Source organism: Cyprinodon variegatus, unplaced genomic scaffold, assembly GCF_000732505.1.
Source record: "Cyprinodon variegatus isolate N-32 unplaced genomic scaffold, C_variegatus-1.0 Scaffold61, whole genome shotgun sequence".
Lineage (NCBI taxonomy): Eukaryota > Metazoa > Chordata > Actinopteri > Cyprinodontiformes > Cyprinodontidae > Cyprinodon > Cyprinodon variegatus.
Window position 1 is genome coordinate 1,811,717 of NW_015150514.1, and position 14,960 is coordinate 1,826,676.

The 14,960-nt window shown below is 40.2% G+C and overlaps 1 protein-coding gene across 4 annotated transcripts in view; it reads left to right on the plus strand.

Moving 5' to 3' along the window:
* The window catches only part of LOC107082787 (transcription activator BRG1-like), a 28,458-nt gene extending 13,839 nt beyond the window's left edge, over positions 1-14,619 (plus strand). For 2 of the 4 annotated variants that reach the window (XM_015371643.1, XM_015371645.1), the window contains exons 16-34: positions 2,345-2,508; positions 2,619-2,685; positions 2,765-2,875; positions 3,391-3,633; positions 3,741-3,854; positions 5,125-5,232; positions 5,371-5,457; positions 5,547-5,593; positions 5,668-5,834; positions 7,608-7,771; positions 7,896-8,147; positions 8,230-8,307; positions 8,387-8,605; positions 8,687-8,949; positions 11,489-11,597; positions 11,672-11,773; positions 11,859-11,991; positions 12,437-12,576; positions 13,678-14,619. In XM_015371643.1, the coding sequence (XP_015227129.1) occupies positions 2,345-2,508; positions 2,619-2,685; positions 2,765-2,875; positions 3,391-3,633; positions 3,741-3,854; positions 5,125-5,232; positions 5,371-5,457; positions 5,547-5,593; positions 5,668-5,834; positions 7,608-7,771; positions 7,896-8,147; positions 8,230-8,307; positions 8,387-8,605; positions 8,687-8,949; positions 11,489-11,597; positions 11,672-11,773; positions 11,859-11,991; positions 12,437-12,576; positions 13,678-13,713 (2,604 nt within the window). In that variant the 3' untranslated portion in view covers positions 13,714-14,619. The remainder of the gene's footprint in view (positions 1-2,344; positions 2,509-2,618; positions 2,686-2,764; positions 2,876-3,390; positions 3,634-3,740; positions 3,855-5,124; positions 5,233-5,370; positions 5,458-5,546; positions 5,594-5,667; positions 5,835-7,607; positions 7,772-7,895; positions 8,148-8,229; positions 8,308-8,386; positions 8,606-8,686; positions 8,950-11,488; positions 11,598-11,671; positions 11,774-11,858; positions 11,992-12,436; positions 12,577-13,677) is intronic. The other 2 variants (XM_015371646.1, XM_015371647.1) reach the window with 1 other exon arrangement.
* The last annotated feature ends 341 nt before the right edge of the window (positions 14,620-14,960 follow it).

The window sequence follows — 14,960 nt, forward strand, 5'->3', positions numbered from 1 at the left end:
TTCCCCCTTTAAGGTTCTCACATACTCATGGTGGTCTCAACAACGTCCGCAGATAGGGCGCACCGCACATTTTGAGGGAAAAAAAAGACGTTTAGGTGCGCCTTATAGTCGTGAAAATACGGTAGTGGGTTTTGGGGATTCTTCTGTTATACCGAGTTTAAACACCTCAGCAAACTGGATCCAAGTTAGCAGTTCTGCTTCTGTCCCCTGTGTTTGATTTTAAATTATTGCCACTCTGATGGTTATTTGCAAATGTCGAAATACCACATCTGGAGACAACATAGTGTCTATCTTACGGTATAATCATAAATCTAAATGTCTTCTCCATCTGATTTTTCTATTAATCAATGTAATTTAAGGTTAAGTTCTTCACTACATACCACATAATAATGAATATATATATATATATATAGTTGAAAGCTCGGTAGCTTTTTGGAGAAGCAAAGTAATACAATATAAAGCTGATGCTACCATGTCCTGTTTTCTGGTGAGGGAGTTTTTGCAAAATAGTTTCCTATTCAGGTCAACTGACAGCTTTGCTAGGGCCCGGGACAACACAGAGTTTTTTTTTAATATTTACTCCTAAAATCCCTCAAGCCTTTGATGTCATCTTACCTTTTTCTCTTTTTTTTGGTGCGCCGGACTTCTGAAAACCCTCATTTTATGTTATGTTGGGTTGGGGGGAGTTCTAATGGCCCCATATTTAAAGCAAACATATTACATATACCTAGTGTATATGTATAAATATATATATATATGTATATATATACACACCCGTGTTTGATCGCATATAATGTGTAGTTGCTCTAATATTAAATATTTTTTTCACAAATCTTTTCTGAAACAGTCAGAGTGTCAATTTGGGCCCCCCTCTGTCCTGGGCCTGGGACATTTGACCCATTTGTCCCCCCTGTTGGCGGGGGTGTTCCTATTTCTTAAGGTCTTTCTGACTCAGACACACAACTACAGTTTTTAGGAATTTAAAATCAATCATTCATGTGTTAGGACACATCTAACGTTCTCAGAGGTGAAGTCTTAAAAGTTGTTTTTCTTTTTAACAGCTACTTTAGGACATTAATTCATGTTTTTAAAACTTTCGCTTAATGCTCCAATTAATATGTAAATATGATGTTTTTTACTACAATAACCACAACAATTTTGCAGTCGTTAAAGCCTAAGATCAAACAGCTTCTCTGGAACATGAACTTAGTCTCAGCTGAGATTTGTGTTAATTTGCTTTGGGGCGGACTCTGCACATTGATGGCTTTGGGTTTGATTCATCCTTCTCTTAATCAAGACTACTAACCTCTTTTTTTAATCGCATTAGACTGTATTTTTTATTTTCACAACACTTTACCATTTGAATTTATCCTTTGAGTTTTGCAGCCCTCAGCACTCAGACTTTTCATAAAATTATTTTCAAGGTAACTTTTTTTCTCCTTTTGCCTCACAGATGGAAAATTACTTCAGGTGCTGCAAAACGAGACATGAATAAACTGACTTACTACAGTTAAAACAGCAGCTTTCAGTAAATAAGTTTTAATATCGATACCAATCATTTGACAAAAAAGAAAATACTTGGTTTGAACCCAAATATGAGGGATTTGCAAACCAGCCAGAAAACTGAATAGTTTGAAAAAAGTTCTTAATTTAATACCCCAAAAAGAGAGGTCAACAAACCAGACTTCAATTCAGATACAAAGACAAAAAACTCAAGCACAAAAAGACCAAACAAGACATGATGGAAACTTAAATAGTGGCTGATTAGACAATTGTGGACGCAAAAAGGGGGGTAACTGACTAACAAACTAACATGCAAATAAACTCAATTAAACAGACAAATACTGGTCAGACACTAAATGCTTTTTTAAAGTGAACAAATATAACGCAACTTTCCAAAACAAAGAATACCTAAACATATGATAAACACATTTCCTCTCCCATTACAGCTGAGGAGGCTGCATTGACCATATAAGCAGAAGTAAGCTGGCGCTCATTGGAGCCCTCCAGCTGCTCCAAAGGAAACTTTCAACTCAAAGAGAAATAAATGAATCCATTGCATATTAAATAAAAACTTAGCAAACTAAAAAATTAAGTTAACTAAATGTGTTCACTGCAAATAGCTAACTAAAAAGTCTGGCTAATTGAAATATGAATTAAAATCATTTTGAAAATGATTATAAAAAACCGTTACCACTCATCAGCTTTCATGTGTCACACCAAATATGGTTCTTGTTATGTGATTAGGGTCCCGGTCCCTATTTTCTTTAATCTTTGTTTATTTATTGCGTGTTTCAGATTATGAAATAATTTTTTGAATTGCAGGTGAATGTTTCTCTTTCAGATTAAAGGTCTGGAATGGCTGGTTTCTCTCTACAATAACAATCTGAATGGGATCCTAGCTGATGAGATGGGTCTGGGAAAAACCATCCAGACCATCGCGCTCATCACCTACCTCATGGAGCACAAGCGGCTCAATGGACCCTACCTCATCATTGTTCCCCTCTCGTGAGTTAATCCTTGCTTCCATGATGAGATATTAAATAAACTTCCGTCTTTAGAAACCATGTGGTTGTTATATTGGTTCACATGAAAACTGATGTGAATCTGTTTGGCAGAACGTTGTCTAACTGGGTTTATGAGTTTGACAAGTGGGCCCCATCGGTTGTTAAAGTGTCCTACAAGGTGAGTTTTCACACGCAGACACCTTCAGCATGTATGTAGTGTTTTGCATTTTTCAAAGGACAAAAAAATTGTGTTTTAGGGGTCTCCCGCTGCTAGAAGAGCTTTTGTCCCCCAGCTGCGCAGCGGCAAATTTAATGTTTTACTCACCACTTACGAGTACATCATCAAGGACAAACAAGTGCTGGCCAAGGTGAGTAGAGGACAGAAAGACAGACACAAGACACAATCCAACTCAAGCTGACATAATGAGTTCCACCATCACATGTTAATACGCTGCACGCAGCTTTTTATACCCTGTTTTATTATATTTTGACGCTATTGTTTGCTGTGTTTCCATTTGTTAGATTTTAAATCCCCCAAATCATCTGTAAGCTGTTGAGTTTGGCCAGTCTGACCCCCCGCCTCTGCTGCGTCTCAGTTCTCTCTCCTAGGTTCTGCAACACATTGGCATGGCCTCTCCCCATTGTCCTCTGTGGCCATCATGCTGCCATGCATTCATGTTGTCTTATAGGGTTCCAGAACGGGCTGACAGGTGGGTTAGGTGAGGGTTCTGGTTCAGGACTCAGGAAGCTCAAGGACAAAGTGGACAAGAAATCGTCCTCTAAAGCAGTTCCTAATTTCAGATGTGTTTGATTACAAGCGCAGAGGGTTAGGTCTGCGAAGCTGTAGTCTGAGTAAAATGGGTTTTATTGTCGTGTCGTCCAGATCCGTTGGAAATACATGATTGTGGATGAAGGCCACCGGATGAAGAACCACCACTGCAAGCTGACCCAGGTCCTAAACACCCACTACCTCGCTCCAAGGCGAGTGTTGCTGACCGGGACGCCACTGCAGAACAAGCTGCCTGAGCTGTGGGCACTCCTCAACTTCCTGCTGCCCACCATTTTCAAAAGCTGCAGCACATTTGAGCAGTGGTTCAATGCTCCATTTGCAATGACAGGAGAGAAGGTGGGCTTTACCTGCTGATGTATCCTGGATTTAGACAGCTTGTGGTGTTGTTTTTAGTTAGATGTTAAAACAAGGTGTCGTTTTGGTCAAACACTCTCCCTTTCTAGGTGGATCTCAATGAAGAGGAGACCATCTTGATCATCCGTCGCCTGCACAAAGTTCTACGTCCTTTCCTGTTACGAAGACTAAAGAAGGAAGTGGAGGCTCAGCTTCCTGAGAAGGCACGAGTTTCTTCTCTCAGCACATTAAAAAACTCCAGATACAAACTACTTTTCGCCACAATAAAAGCCTCCCTTATTGTTACCTTTACTGATAAAAATATGCAACATAGATCCTTCAATTATCATATAAGAGGATTTATTAATCAGTGATAAAAATAAGGTTGCACTGATCAATCGGTGCTGTGAGATCTGTTGAGAATAAGATACCCGTATCTATCTCCGTATCTCTTAATCTTCTAATCTATTCATTTATACTTGGGAGCACTACCCCATGTGCAGTTAAAACACGTTTGGGTTGTTATGTGTAGTGTATTTGATTGGAACATTGAAATTATAAATCAGTATCAATTCAACTCAGAATCAATCAGCAGATCTAGTCTTTAAAGATCAGAGATCGACCAGAAAACTACGATCCCTGCTTTGCTAGAAAAATATGAACTCAGGAAAATTTTGTTTTATTCAAAGTAATGGAGGCACGTCACCGGGGACAAATGTTTTCTCTGAGATTTACATATTTGCATATTTCCTAGAAAGGGTGAACATACTATTAGGAAATATCTGCTGTCCTGAAGCTGCAGTCAGGGATAGGATAATAAAGTGGAGAGAGCGACTGAATCTTTGACAAACGAGGCTGGTTGTTTTTCATATAGGTAGGTACGCTGGAAGACCTGTTATGCTTTGGACCATTTTGGTAGTGAAAACCGCCCATGTTTAATCATTTATTTCAAGACTTGCCTGCCATAACCCATCATCAGCAGGGGTTCTTATAGGCCAGGCATCCCCAAAGTCGGTCCTCGAGGGCCGCTGTCCTGCAGGTTTTAGAGGTTTCCCTGCTCCAGCACAGCTGATTTACATTGATAGTTGATAAACAGGCTTTTGCTGCACTGCAACCATCAGAATCAGCTGTGCTAAAGCCGAGCAACCTCTAAAACCTGCAGGACAGCGGCCCTCGAGGACTGACTTTGGGGATGCCTGTTATAGGCCATATATTGTAGATCTATTCAGATCCGATAATAGAACCCCTTCTTTAAACTCTGCTCAAGATTTATGGTCATTATTGACAGTCAAGTCACCCAGGGAATCCTATCATGTTTTACCTTCATTACTTTTAACTGCGTGTTAAAAACCATCTGCTGTAAATTTAAACAGTAAGTTAATTCTTGATCAAAACTCCTAATCTGCATCGTGACATCTGATTGATAAATCCCGAGTATTTATTTAGCATTTTATTGATCAGAAAGACTTAAAGAGCTTTTTCTCCTCCCATCAGGTGGAATATGTCATCAAGTGTGACATGTCGGCTCTCCAGAGGGTCCTGTACCGGCACATGCAGGCCAAAGGAGTCCTGCTCACTGATGGATCAGAAAAGGATAAGAAGGTGAAGGCTTAGAAACCTTTTTTACAGTGACTCAAGGTCTTGTTCTTCTAGATATAGTTTGAACCTCGGTATGCAGTGAGATATCACGCTCTGTACTCTTTAAATGCTCTTTATCTTTATGTTATGTCTCTCGCACAGGGAAAAGGAGGCACAAAGACTCTGATGAACACAATCATGCAGCTGAGAAAGATCTGTAACCATCCATATATGTTCCAGCAGATTGAGGTGCATGCCTCGGCCTTTAACAATGAAGGATGTCAATCAAAAGATCAACATCGGGATGAATGACAGAAAATGTTTGTTTGTGTTTTTAGGAATCTTTCTCAGAACATTTAGGATTCTCTGGTGGGATAGTCCAGGGGTAAGGAAGCTCTTATATCTTAGTTTGCATAAGACATCAGCTCTTTCCGTTCTAACTCTCTTCCTGTTTGTTAGTCCTGACCTTTATCGGGCTTCAGGAAAGTTTGAGGTGCTGGATCGGATCCTGCCAAAGCTGAGGGCCACAAACCATAAAGTGCTGCTCTTCTGTCAGATGACCTCCCTCATGACCATCATGGAGGACTACTTTGCCTACCGCAGCTTCAAATACCTGCGTCTGGATGGTAAGACGTCTTTTCCGATGTCTTTATAAGCACAGAGGGAACTTTGAAAGGGCTCCTTTAAAAAACAATATTCTGTCGAAACAAAACATCCTGAAACGTTACACCATGAAAGCTTTAAATCTAGCTAATTTTAAAGTGTTTTCGATTTTATGAGCTAAGTAGTTACTCTAAGCAACATGTTCTAAAACTTCCACTGGGCTGAAAACGTACAAAAGACTTTGACCATCTGGTTAGAGAATAATGTTACTAACTATGGGAATTTACCTGCTATATTTCTCACTATTAAAAAGGAAGTCATGGAGGTCATACGTTCTGAATGTTTCCATATTCTGCCTTTTTGATAATATTTTAGGGATTTTAATCTGCAGAGCGACATAAAGTTGTGTTGCTCTGCTGGTGGTGGTTCACACTAAGTTAAGTTAAAGTTAACTTGTGAAACCACCACCTCCAGAAGTCACCTAATTCTTAAAGTAATAGCATAATCCCTGCAAAAATATATACTTTTACAAGGAGTTTAAATGTGTTGTAATTCTTACATTTACTCGAGTAAAAGTTAAGGGTACACGTTCCACCATAAGTAACTCGAGCCAAACAGAGATAAGGAAAGAAAATACAAAAGATGGATATTGGAAGTGGAAATGTCTTACCCTGTCCTAACAGATGTATAATTCTCACTGCAAGGACTGATTTCATAACTTTTTTGTTGAGAAAATGGATTTCGAAATAATTGGTTTCTTCTGCAGGAATTTGTATTTTTGTCATATTGCTATCTATTTGTACCTTACCTATTTATTTTACAGTAGTCTTAAAAATACCGGGACTTTCACATAATGTCTGTCTAACTGCATAATTTCTAAATATATATTTAAGATGTTATCATACAACAATTACTCAATATCTGAGTGGCCTCTTTACTAAATATCTTTGTACTTTTATTGAGTAAAAAAAATGCTGAAGTAGTGCAACTCTTACTTAGGTTTAATGTTTTTGTACTTTACCCACCTCTGATCAAAGCTGGTCTCCGAAGGCCCCAGAGGTTTGTTAGAGAAGATTATGACACAAAAACGTCATGAAGACCAAAAAACACTGGAAATTGCCCGGGTGAGCGTTTTAGAGAAATTTGAAACATGGTTTGGTCAGTGGAACAGAAAGGTTAGGTCAGAGAACAGAAAGTCTTTCACAGCTCTACCTCATTTGACTTGTCAACAGTTGATCCTTTTGTTGTATGGAGAAACTAACATTACACACAAGCCTGAAAAGACTACCTCTTCACTTACACATGGTGGTGGCAGAATCATGCTGTGGAAATACCTTTTTTTGGCTGTGATTGGGAAGCTGAAATGGATGGGAAGAAGGATGGAAATAAATACAGGGCGGTTATCTCCCAGAAAGGATGACTAGTGTATATAAAAGGGCCTAGTCAAAGTTCTGAAATAAAACCGGCTGAGGATCTCTGCTCATTCTTGAACATTGATGTTCACTGGAGCTCTGTGTCCAATCTGAGTTTAGTTTTTTCATGAGCAATTGAAAGATGGTTACATAAAGTTTTCTCATAGATTATTTGTTCTTGTTGCTAAAAAAAAACATGTATCATTTTCCTTCCTCCTCTTTTTGGGTTTGTTTGTGTTTGCTTTGCATATAAATCCTAATGAAAGACCTGAAAGTTTTTGGTTGTAATGTGAAAAAACAGGAGAAATTTCAGAGGTTTTGAAGGTTTTACCTTTAACAATTTTATGTTCTTGTCCCTACTGCCTTTTCCTCTCCTCACACCAGGCACCACAAAGGCTGAAGATAGAGGAATGCTTCTGAAGACGTTCAATGACCCAGAGTCGGAGTACTTTATTTTTCTCCTGAGCACAAGAGCTGGAGGCCTCGGCCTCAACCTTCAGTCTGCAGACACCGTTATTATATTTGACTCTGACTGGAACCCTCATCAGGTTCGTTACTCTCTCACATATATTAAAAAATAATATTGCATCATGTTTTCATTTTACTTTTAGAACTAAGTGTTTGATTTGTGCAGGAAAATGACAAATTAGTAAACAAACTGTTTTTCTGTAGGACTTGCAGGCTCAGGACAGAGCCCACCGTATCGGCCAGCAGAACGAGGTACGAGTGCTGCGCCTCTGCACCGTCAACAGCGTGGAGGAGAAAATCCTGGCTGCGGCCAAGTACAAATTGAATGTGGACCAGAAGGTCATCCAGGCAGGCATGTTCGATCAGAAGTCTTCCAGCCATGAGCGCCGGGCCTTCCTGCAGGCCATCCTGGAGCACGAGGAGCAAGACGAGGTCTGGGGTCAAGAGCTCGTGAATGTGTGTGCCTGCACCGGCTGGATTTACATTGCACCCTGTGCTCTTATTGCTCTGCTCGCCAATGTGTGTCTGCTATTTTCAGGAGGAGGACGAGGTGCCAGACGATGAAACTGTCAACCAAATGATTGCCAGGAGTGAAGAGGAGTTTGAGCAGTTTATGGTCCGTCTCTGAAACCAAAATTAGAACTTAGAACCTTTTTGCTTTGTTGTTTCTCTTAACAGACCTTTCATTCTCCCAGCGTATGGACCTGGACAGGCGCCGTGAGGAGGCTCGTAATCCTCGACGGAAACCTCGTTTGATGGAGGAGGACGAGCTGCCCACCTGGATCATGAAGGATGATGCTGAAGTTGAGCGTCTGACCTGTGAGGAAGAGGAGGAAAAAATGTTTGGGCGAGGTTCCCGACAGCGTAAGGAAGTAGACTACAGCGATTCACTGACGGAGAAACAGTGGCTAAAGGTGACTACCTGAAAAAATAAAATCAAAGTTTCCAGAGAATTTATATTCCTGAGGTTCTAATGAGCTTTTGTTTATGTTCAGGCAATTGAGGAGGGGACACTGGAGGAAATGGAGGAAGAGGTGCGTCACAAAAAGACAACCCGGAAGAGGAAGAGGGATCGCGATCTGGATCTTCCAGGTCCGTCGTCTTCCTCTGGCAGCCGCGGACGGGGGGACAGGGATGATGATGGGAAGAGGCAGAGGAAGAGGGGAAGACCGCCTGCTGAGAAACTCTCCCCCAATCCTCCCGGTCTGACAAAGAAGATGAGGAAAATCGTGGATGCTGTCATCAAATACAAAGACAGGTGAGAGAAATTACCTCAAACAGAGATCAGAGGCTTTTATAATGTGGCTCACAAAGATTCAGGAGAAAGATTGACAAAAGACAGAGAGGTACAAACAGTAGAAGAATAGTTTTAGATGAATTGTTTGGGATATTACATCTTAACTAGAATCTATTCCTTAATATCTTGTTAACATTTAGATTTTTGTAATAGTAGGCGCATTTACAGGAAATCTTGTTGCAAGGGCCCTTAAACTTTAAATAGTTAAGACTGCATCTATTTCCTTAAAAATGTCTGTCTTGTGTTTCGCCAAATGACAATAGCATTTATACTAATTTCAGTTAAATGAATAAAGATGTGTTGCCCTGCGATGGACTAGTGACCTCTCCAGGGTGTACCCTGTAAACAGCTGGAGATAGGCACCAGCATCCCTCTCGACCTTGCTTGGGATAAGCGTGATAGAAAATGGATGGAATTTTTTTTTATATATATATATATATGTGTATATATTTAAAAAGAAAACAAAAAAATCTTCTCACCCATCGCGGGTGGTCCCCCTTTTTCCTCTAAGCTCGGGTCCTCTACCAGAGGCCTGGGAGCTTGAGGGTTCTGTGCAGTATCTTTCCTGTTCCTAGAACTGCACTCTTCGGGACCGAGATGTCTGATGTATTTCCAGGGATCTGCTGTAACCACTCCTCCAGTTTGGGGGTCACTACCCTGAGTGCCCCAATGACCACAGGTATCACTGATGCCTTGACCGTCCAGGTTTTCTCCAGCTCTTCTCTGAGCCCCTGGTATTTCTTTAGTTTTTCATGTTTCTTTTTTCCTGATGTTGCCGTCACTTGGTAGTACTATGTCAACGACAATGGCTTTCCTTTGCTTTTTGTGAAAATGTCCGGTTGGTTTGCCATTACCATTTGGTCCGTCTGTATCTGGAAGTCCCACAGGATCTTGGCTTGAACATTCTCTACCACCTTTGGAGGTGTTTCCCACTTTGACCTTGAGGTTTCCAGCCCATTCTCCGCACAGATGTTCCTGTACACTATTCCAGCTACTTGGTTATGGCGCTCCATGTAAGCTGGATTGTCTCAGGGGCTTCTTTGCACAGGCTGCACCTGGGGTCTTGTCTGGTGTGGTAGATCTGGGCCTCCATTGCTCTGGTGCTTGGGGCCTGCTCCTGTGCAGCCATGATGAGTGCCTCTGTTCGGCTTTGTCTAGCTTTTGGTAGGATTTCCTGATATCGGCCACTTCGATTACGTTCCATTGGTACATCCCGTGTAGGGGCTTATCCTCCCATGATGGAGTCTCTGGCACCTTATCTCCTGTTCCCCATTGTCTGAGACATTTACTGAGGATGTTGTCTGTTGGAGCCTTGTCTTTTATGTACTTATGGATCTTGGATGTTTCATCCTGGATAGTGGCTCTTACGCTCATTAGCACACAGTCTCAGGGTACTGGATTTGGATCGATACCCTCCGTGCATGGTTGCTTTCGTGTCTTATCATCTGTGGCCTGTACCTCCTCCTTTGGCCAGCTTATTATTCCTGCAGGGTATCTGATTACTGGTAGAGTGTAGCTATTTATTCCCAGAGACTTATACTTGCCATTGAGCTGGCTCCTTAGGACCTGCCTTACTCGTTGGAGGTATTTGGCCGTAGTCGCTTTCCTTGTTACCTCTTCGAGGTTGGCATTTGCTTGTGGGATTCCAAGGTTCTTGTAGCCGTCTTCAATGTCTGCTATTGTGTGGACTACCTTCCCTCTCTTAGTTACATTCTGACCACACTGCTCTAGTCCGAATTAAGTCTTAGTATCTCTATTTAGTATCTGCAATTGAGGCCAGAAAATCTTTTAACAATGTGCAGACTGTCGCTAGCTTAACATTGCAGTAGACCTTTTGCTTTAACTGACCAATCAGCTGACAGAAAAAGCTGATGTGGGATGGGCCCTCTAGCTGGCCCTATGGGGCAAATCTGAAATCTTATTGGTTGAAGAAAACGTTCCTCACCAATATTGTTAAGGTAAGATCAGCCACCACTGCTGGTTCTGATGGCCTTGACAGATCTGATTGACATAGCAACGCAATAAGGCTGAAATCTGATTTAATCAGTGTAGAATGAATGCTCATTTTACAGATGCAAACTCTGTGTTCACCTGGGTAGTAGATCAACTTTGTACACACTAAGGGTTTTTACATTTAATGGATCATTGTTTCCAACCTAAAAAAAAAAAAATCTTAAAAGAAAAGACATTCACTTTTGGTGTCATCTGAGTAAATTCAAAGAAATGATTCCACAAAAGAGCTGAAAAAGCTCTAAAACCTAAATAAGAGCCCCGAGGTACCCCAATTTTTATCTGAAAATCAGTAAGCTGATTTTGAAAGCAAAAGTCAATTTCTTTTGTTTTGTTGTACCTGTTTTCCAAATTACCTGTAATATATGTAGATATGCATATAGAGATGGTTCCTCAGTGTAAATATAATTTACACTTTCCAGAAATGCAAATAAGACCAATAGGGGACCAGAGCTGGTTAGTTTCTCACTGACGGTGTAATGTCCTGCAGCACCAGCGGGCGTCAGCTGAGTGAGGTCTTCATTCAGCTGCCGTCGCGAAAGGAACTGCCTGAGTACTATGAGCTTATCCGCAAGCCAGTGGACTTCAGGAAGATCAAGGTTGGATCATTTTTGAGCGTGAGATCAATGATTATTCCCTTCATTACGATTAATGTGATGTGTTTTTCCTGCAGGAGAGGATTCGAAGTCATCGCTACCGCAGTCTGGGTGACCTGGAGAGAGACGTCATGCTGCTTTTCCAAAACGCTCAGACCTTCAACCTAGAGGGTTCCCTGGTAAGTCCCCCCGGGATCTTTGTCCCTGACGGGACCACATCATCATTCAAGGTGCGAAGATGACAACGTGCTTGTTTTCTGGCAGATATATGAAGACTCCATTGTGCTGCAGTCCGTGTTCACCAGTTTGAGGCAGAAGATCGAGAAGGAGGAGGAGAGCGAAGGAGAGGACAGTGAGGAAGAGGAGGAAGAGCAGGAGGATGGATCAGAGTCAGAATGTGAGCACTGCTGTACAAACAAACAGAAACTCTGTTTCTATTTAATGTCTTGTAACATTTTTTTTAAATCACTCAACAGTTTAAACTTATAGTGCAGTGCAAAAGTATTCATACTTATAAATTTTTCAAATGTAAACACATGAAAAACACACTTCCGAGTATTAAAGCAGCACATAGCTATAAAGTAGATCAGATATGATGCATGTTTTTACTTATTTTTTTTAACATTTAAAGTCTGAAAAATGTGGCGTGGTTTTATGTTCATTGTTAACCTGATGCCTCACATGAAAACATAGTGGAAGCAATTAGTAAAACAGTCCTGTGGTGTTTAGATTGGTATTAGTTATATGCATTTATTGCTACTAAGGTTAATAATCCATCCTCATATTCCTCCATTTACTGATATTCTAAATTCTTTCTCTGTATTTGTGTGTTTTGTGTATAGCTCGCTCAGTCAAAGTGAAAATCCGCCTGAGTCGGAAGGATAAAGGAGGAGATCGAGGGAAAGGACGCAGCAGGCGGACAGGACGCACCAGGGCCAAACCGGTTGTCAGCGACGACGACTCTGAGGAGGAGCAGGAGGAGGTAACTCTGGGCTGGGTCCAGCTCTCTTTTAAGAAAGAAGAAAGAAACTTCATACATTCCTATCAGTGAGAACCTGAAGTATAAAGGGGAATAATAAAGAGAAAAAAAGATCATCACCATCAGCATCAACTCTTTCTATTGAAGGAAATGGCAAAAAATGTGAATAAACTCCCTATAATTCACAATATAATTTTTATACTCGCTAGAGGTAGTGTTTGGCCATTAGAGAAAAAGGGTTGATGCGCAAAACGAGAGATGGAAACAGTTTAACCAATCACCTCACATGACTGATCAGTTGTTTTGTCCTGGATGTTCCTATTATGTCTGTAAACATGACTAGAAGCAACATCGCCATAGATGAAATTTTGATTTCAGAAGTGGGGGGGGGACGCAACTATGTTTTAATATAACTAATTTCAGCGTGGTTGACCATCCAATTACAGACCCGATTCAGTAGCACATCAGATGTAAGGTTAGCTTCTCAGGAGTGACAGCCGATCACACAGGAAAAGACGGAGGGCCAATCAGGAGCTTGTGTGCGGTCTAAACTCAGGGAAGCGTCCTTCAGCTTGAGCTGCAGTTTTCCGCTTGGTCCTAGTGCTTGGCAATTGTCTGTTTACTGTAGCGTAACGTTGTTTTTGGACAGTAAAACATCCAGGGGACCAAAATGGACGTTTGAAAAAGTGCAACCCTCCGAAAATTACATCCATGTGCATCGCCATTACTAACTGACATCTTTACATAAGAACAACTTGCCCGATAGCAACCCATTCATTAAAACTTTCCTCCATTACTGACCTGAGGTCATTTCTAAATAACATTCTCTACTTCCTCTTTACTTGCTCGACGACGTAATGTGGACAAGGACATAGAACGCCTTTGCAATGCTTTGTTAATTCGTTCAAAACAAATGGAAACACTGCTAATTTGCATTTCCCTTTTTTTCAAACTTTTAAAATTTCACTTAAAATTCAAGTTTCAGTTGAATGGATACACAACTATAGAACATATAGAAAATGAAATGTGTTTCTGTTCATATAATGCAACTGTTGGATGGAGAATATAGCAGAGTCTAAAATAATCTGCTTGTCTGTTTTCCAGGAGCGCTCGGCCAGCGGCACCGATGAAGAGGTTTGAACGGTTTACAGGAGTTTAAGAGAAGGAGGCACAAAAAGGGAGATTCCAACAAGTCAAATAGCGCATATAATCATCGAAACAAACAAGCCACACTCAGCTCCATCCAGCCTCAGTCAAACAACACGGACCTAAAATAGGAAGGAGACAGGTTCAAGCTTCATATATGAGCTGTATTGTATACATCCCCATTTACTAGCTGGCCTGGTAAAGATGTGTAAACAGGCTGAAAGTAAATCTGTTTCAGCAGAATCTGTCACAAATATCCAATTATTTAATTTTAAAGCATTAATTACATTTTTTAAAATCCACCTTAAAAAGGAATACTGACCAATTATTTATTCTCTTTAAGTGGCACAGTTATTGACACCTCCGATAAATCCTGAATAATAATAAATAAGATATTTCCTCGTCTCCCTGCTTTAAGGCAGAGGTCTGCAACCTGCAGCTCCAAAGCTTCGAGTGGCTCTTAGGAAGATCTAGAATGGCTCTAAATAAGAACCTTCAAATATATAAAGAATTAATGCAGCATAATACAACACCAGTCTTAAGATATATATATAATTTCTTTTTTTAATATTTGATTGCATTTTCACAACAGAATGATATTAAAATAAGTAAAATATATGTTTTTAGATCTACTTTTCTCATTTTTAGCTTGGATTTGTTTGTTTTTTTACATAAAAAATATCCTATATAAGAAAATCCATGCTTCATCTTTATGAATTGCTTTATTTTTTCCTCATTTAGAGGCTAAAAATACAAATAAATGTATTAAAATGGTAACAGATTCCCTATAATAGATATTCAACAAAAATAAGCTGTATGTATTGAAAGGTTTTATTTAAGATTTGCATTTCTAAATGACTTTTACTCAGCCAGACTCAGAGTAAAATGGGTCTTTGCAGGTTGCAGACCCCTGCTCTGGGGTATGATGATAATAATAAAACCAAACAGGCCTATTTTGCTAAATGGGAAAGATAATAGAACAAGTTCAAGTAAGGCCAATTGTCTTGATGTTTTTGATTAATGAAATAGTTACCAAAAAATGATTTCTCCTCTAACTCTGTTTTCTTCTACATTTTGGATAGAGTGAAGAAGTTTAAACAGTAGCAGTGTTTATGTTGCTTCCAGATGAATAATCGTCCAACCACAGGTTGGAAAACTGCAGCATCTCCTTTTGGTTAAAAGTAAAAACAACTTCTAGAACAAATTAGGTTTTATCAAGGGATAAAAAAGCATATTTTTAT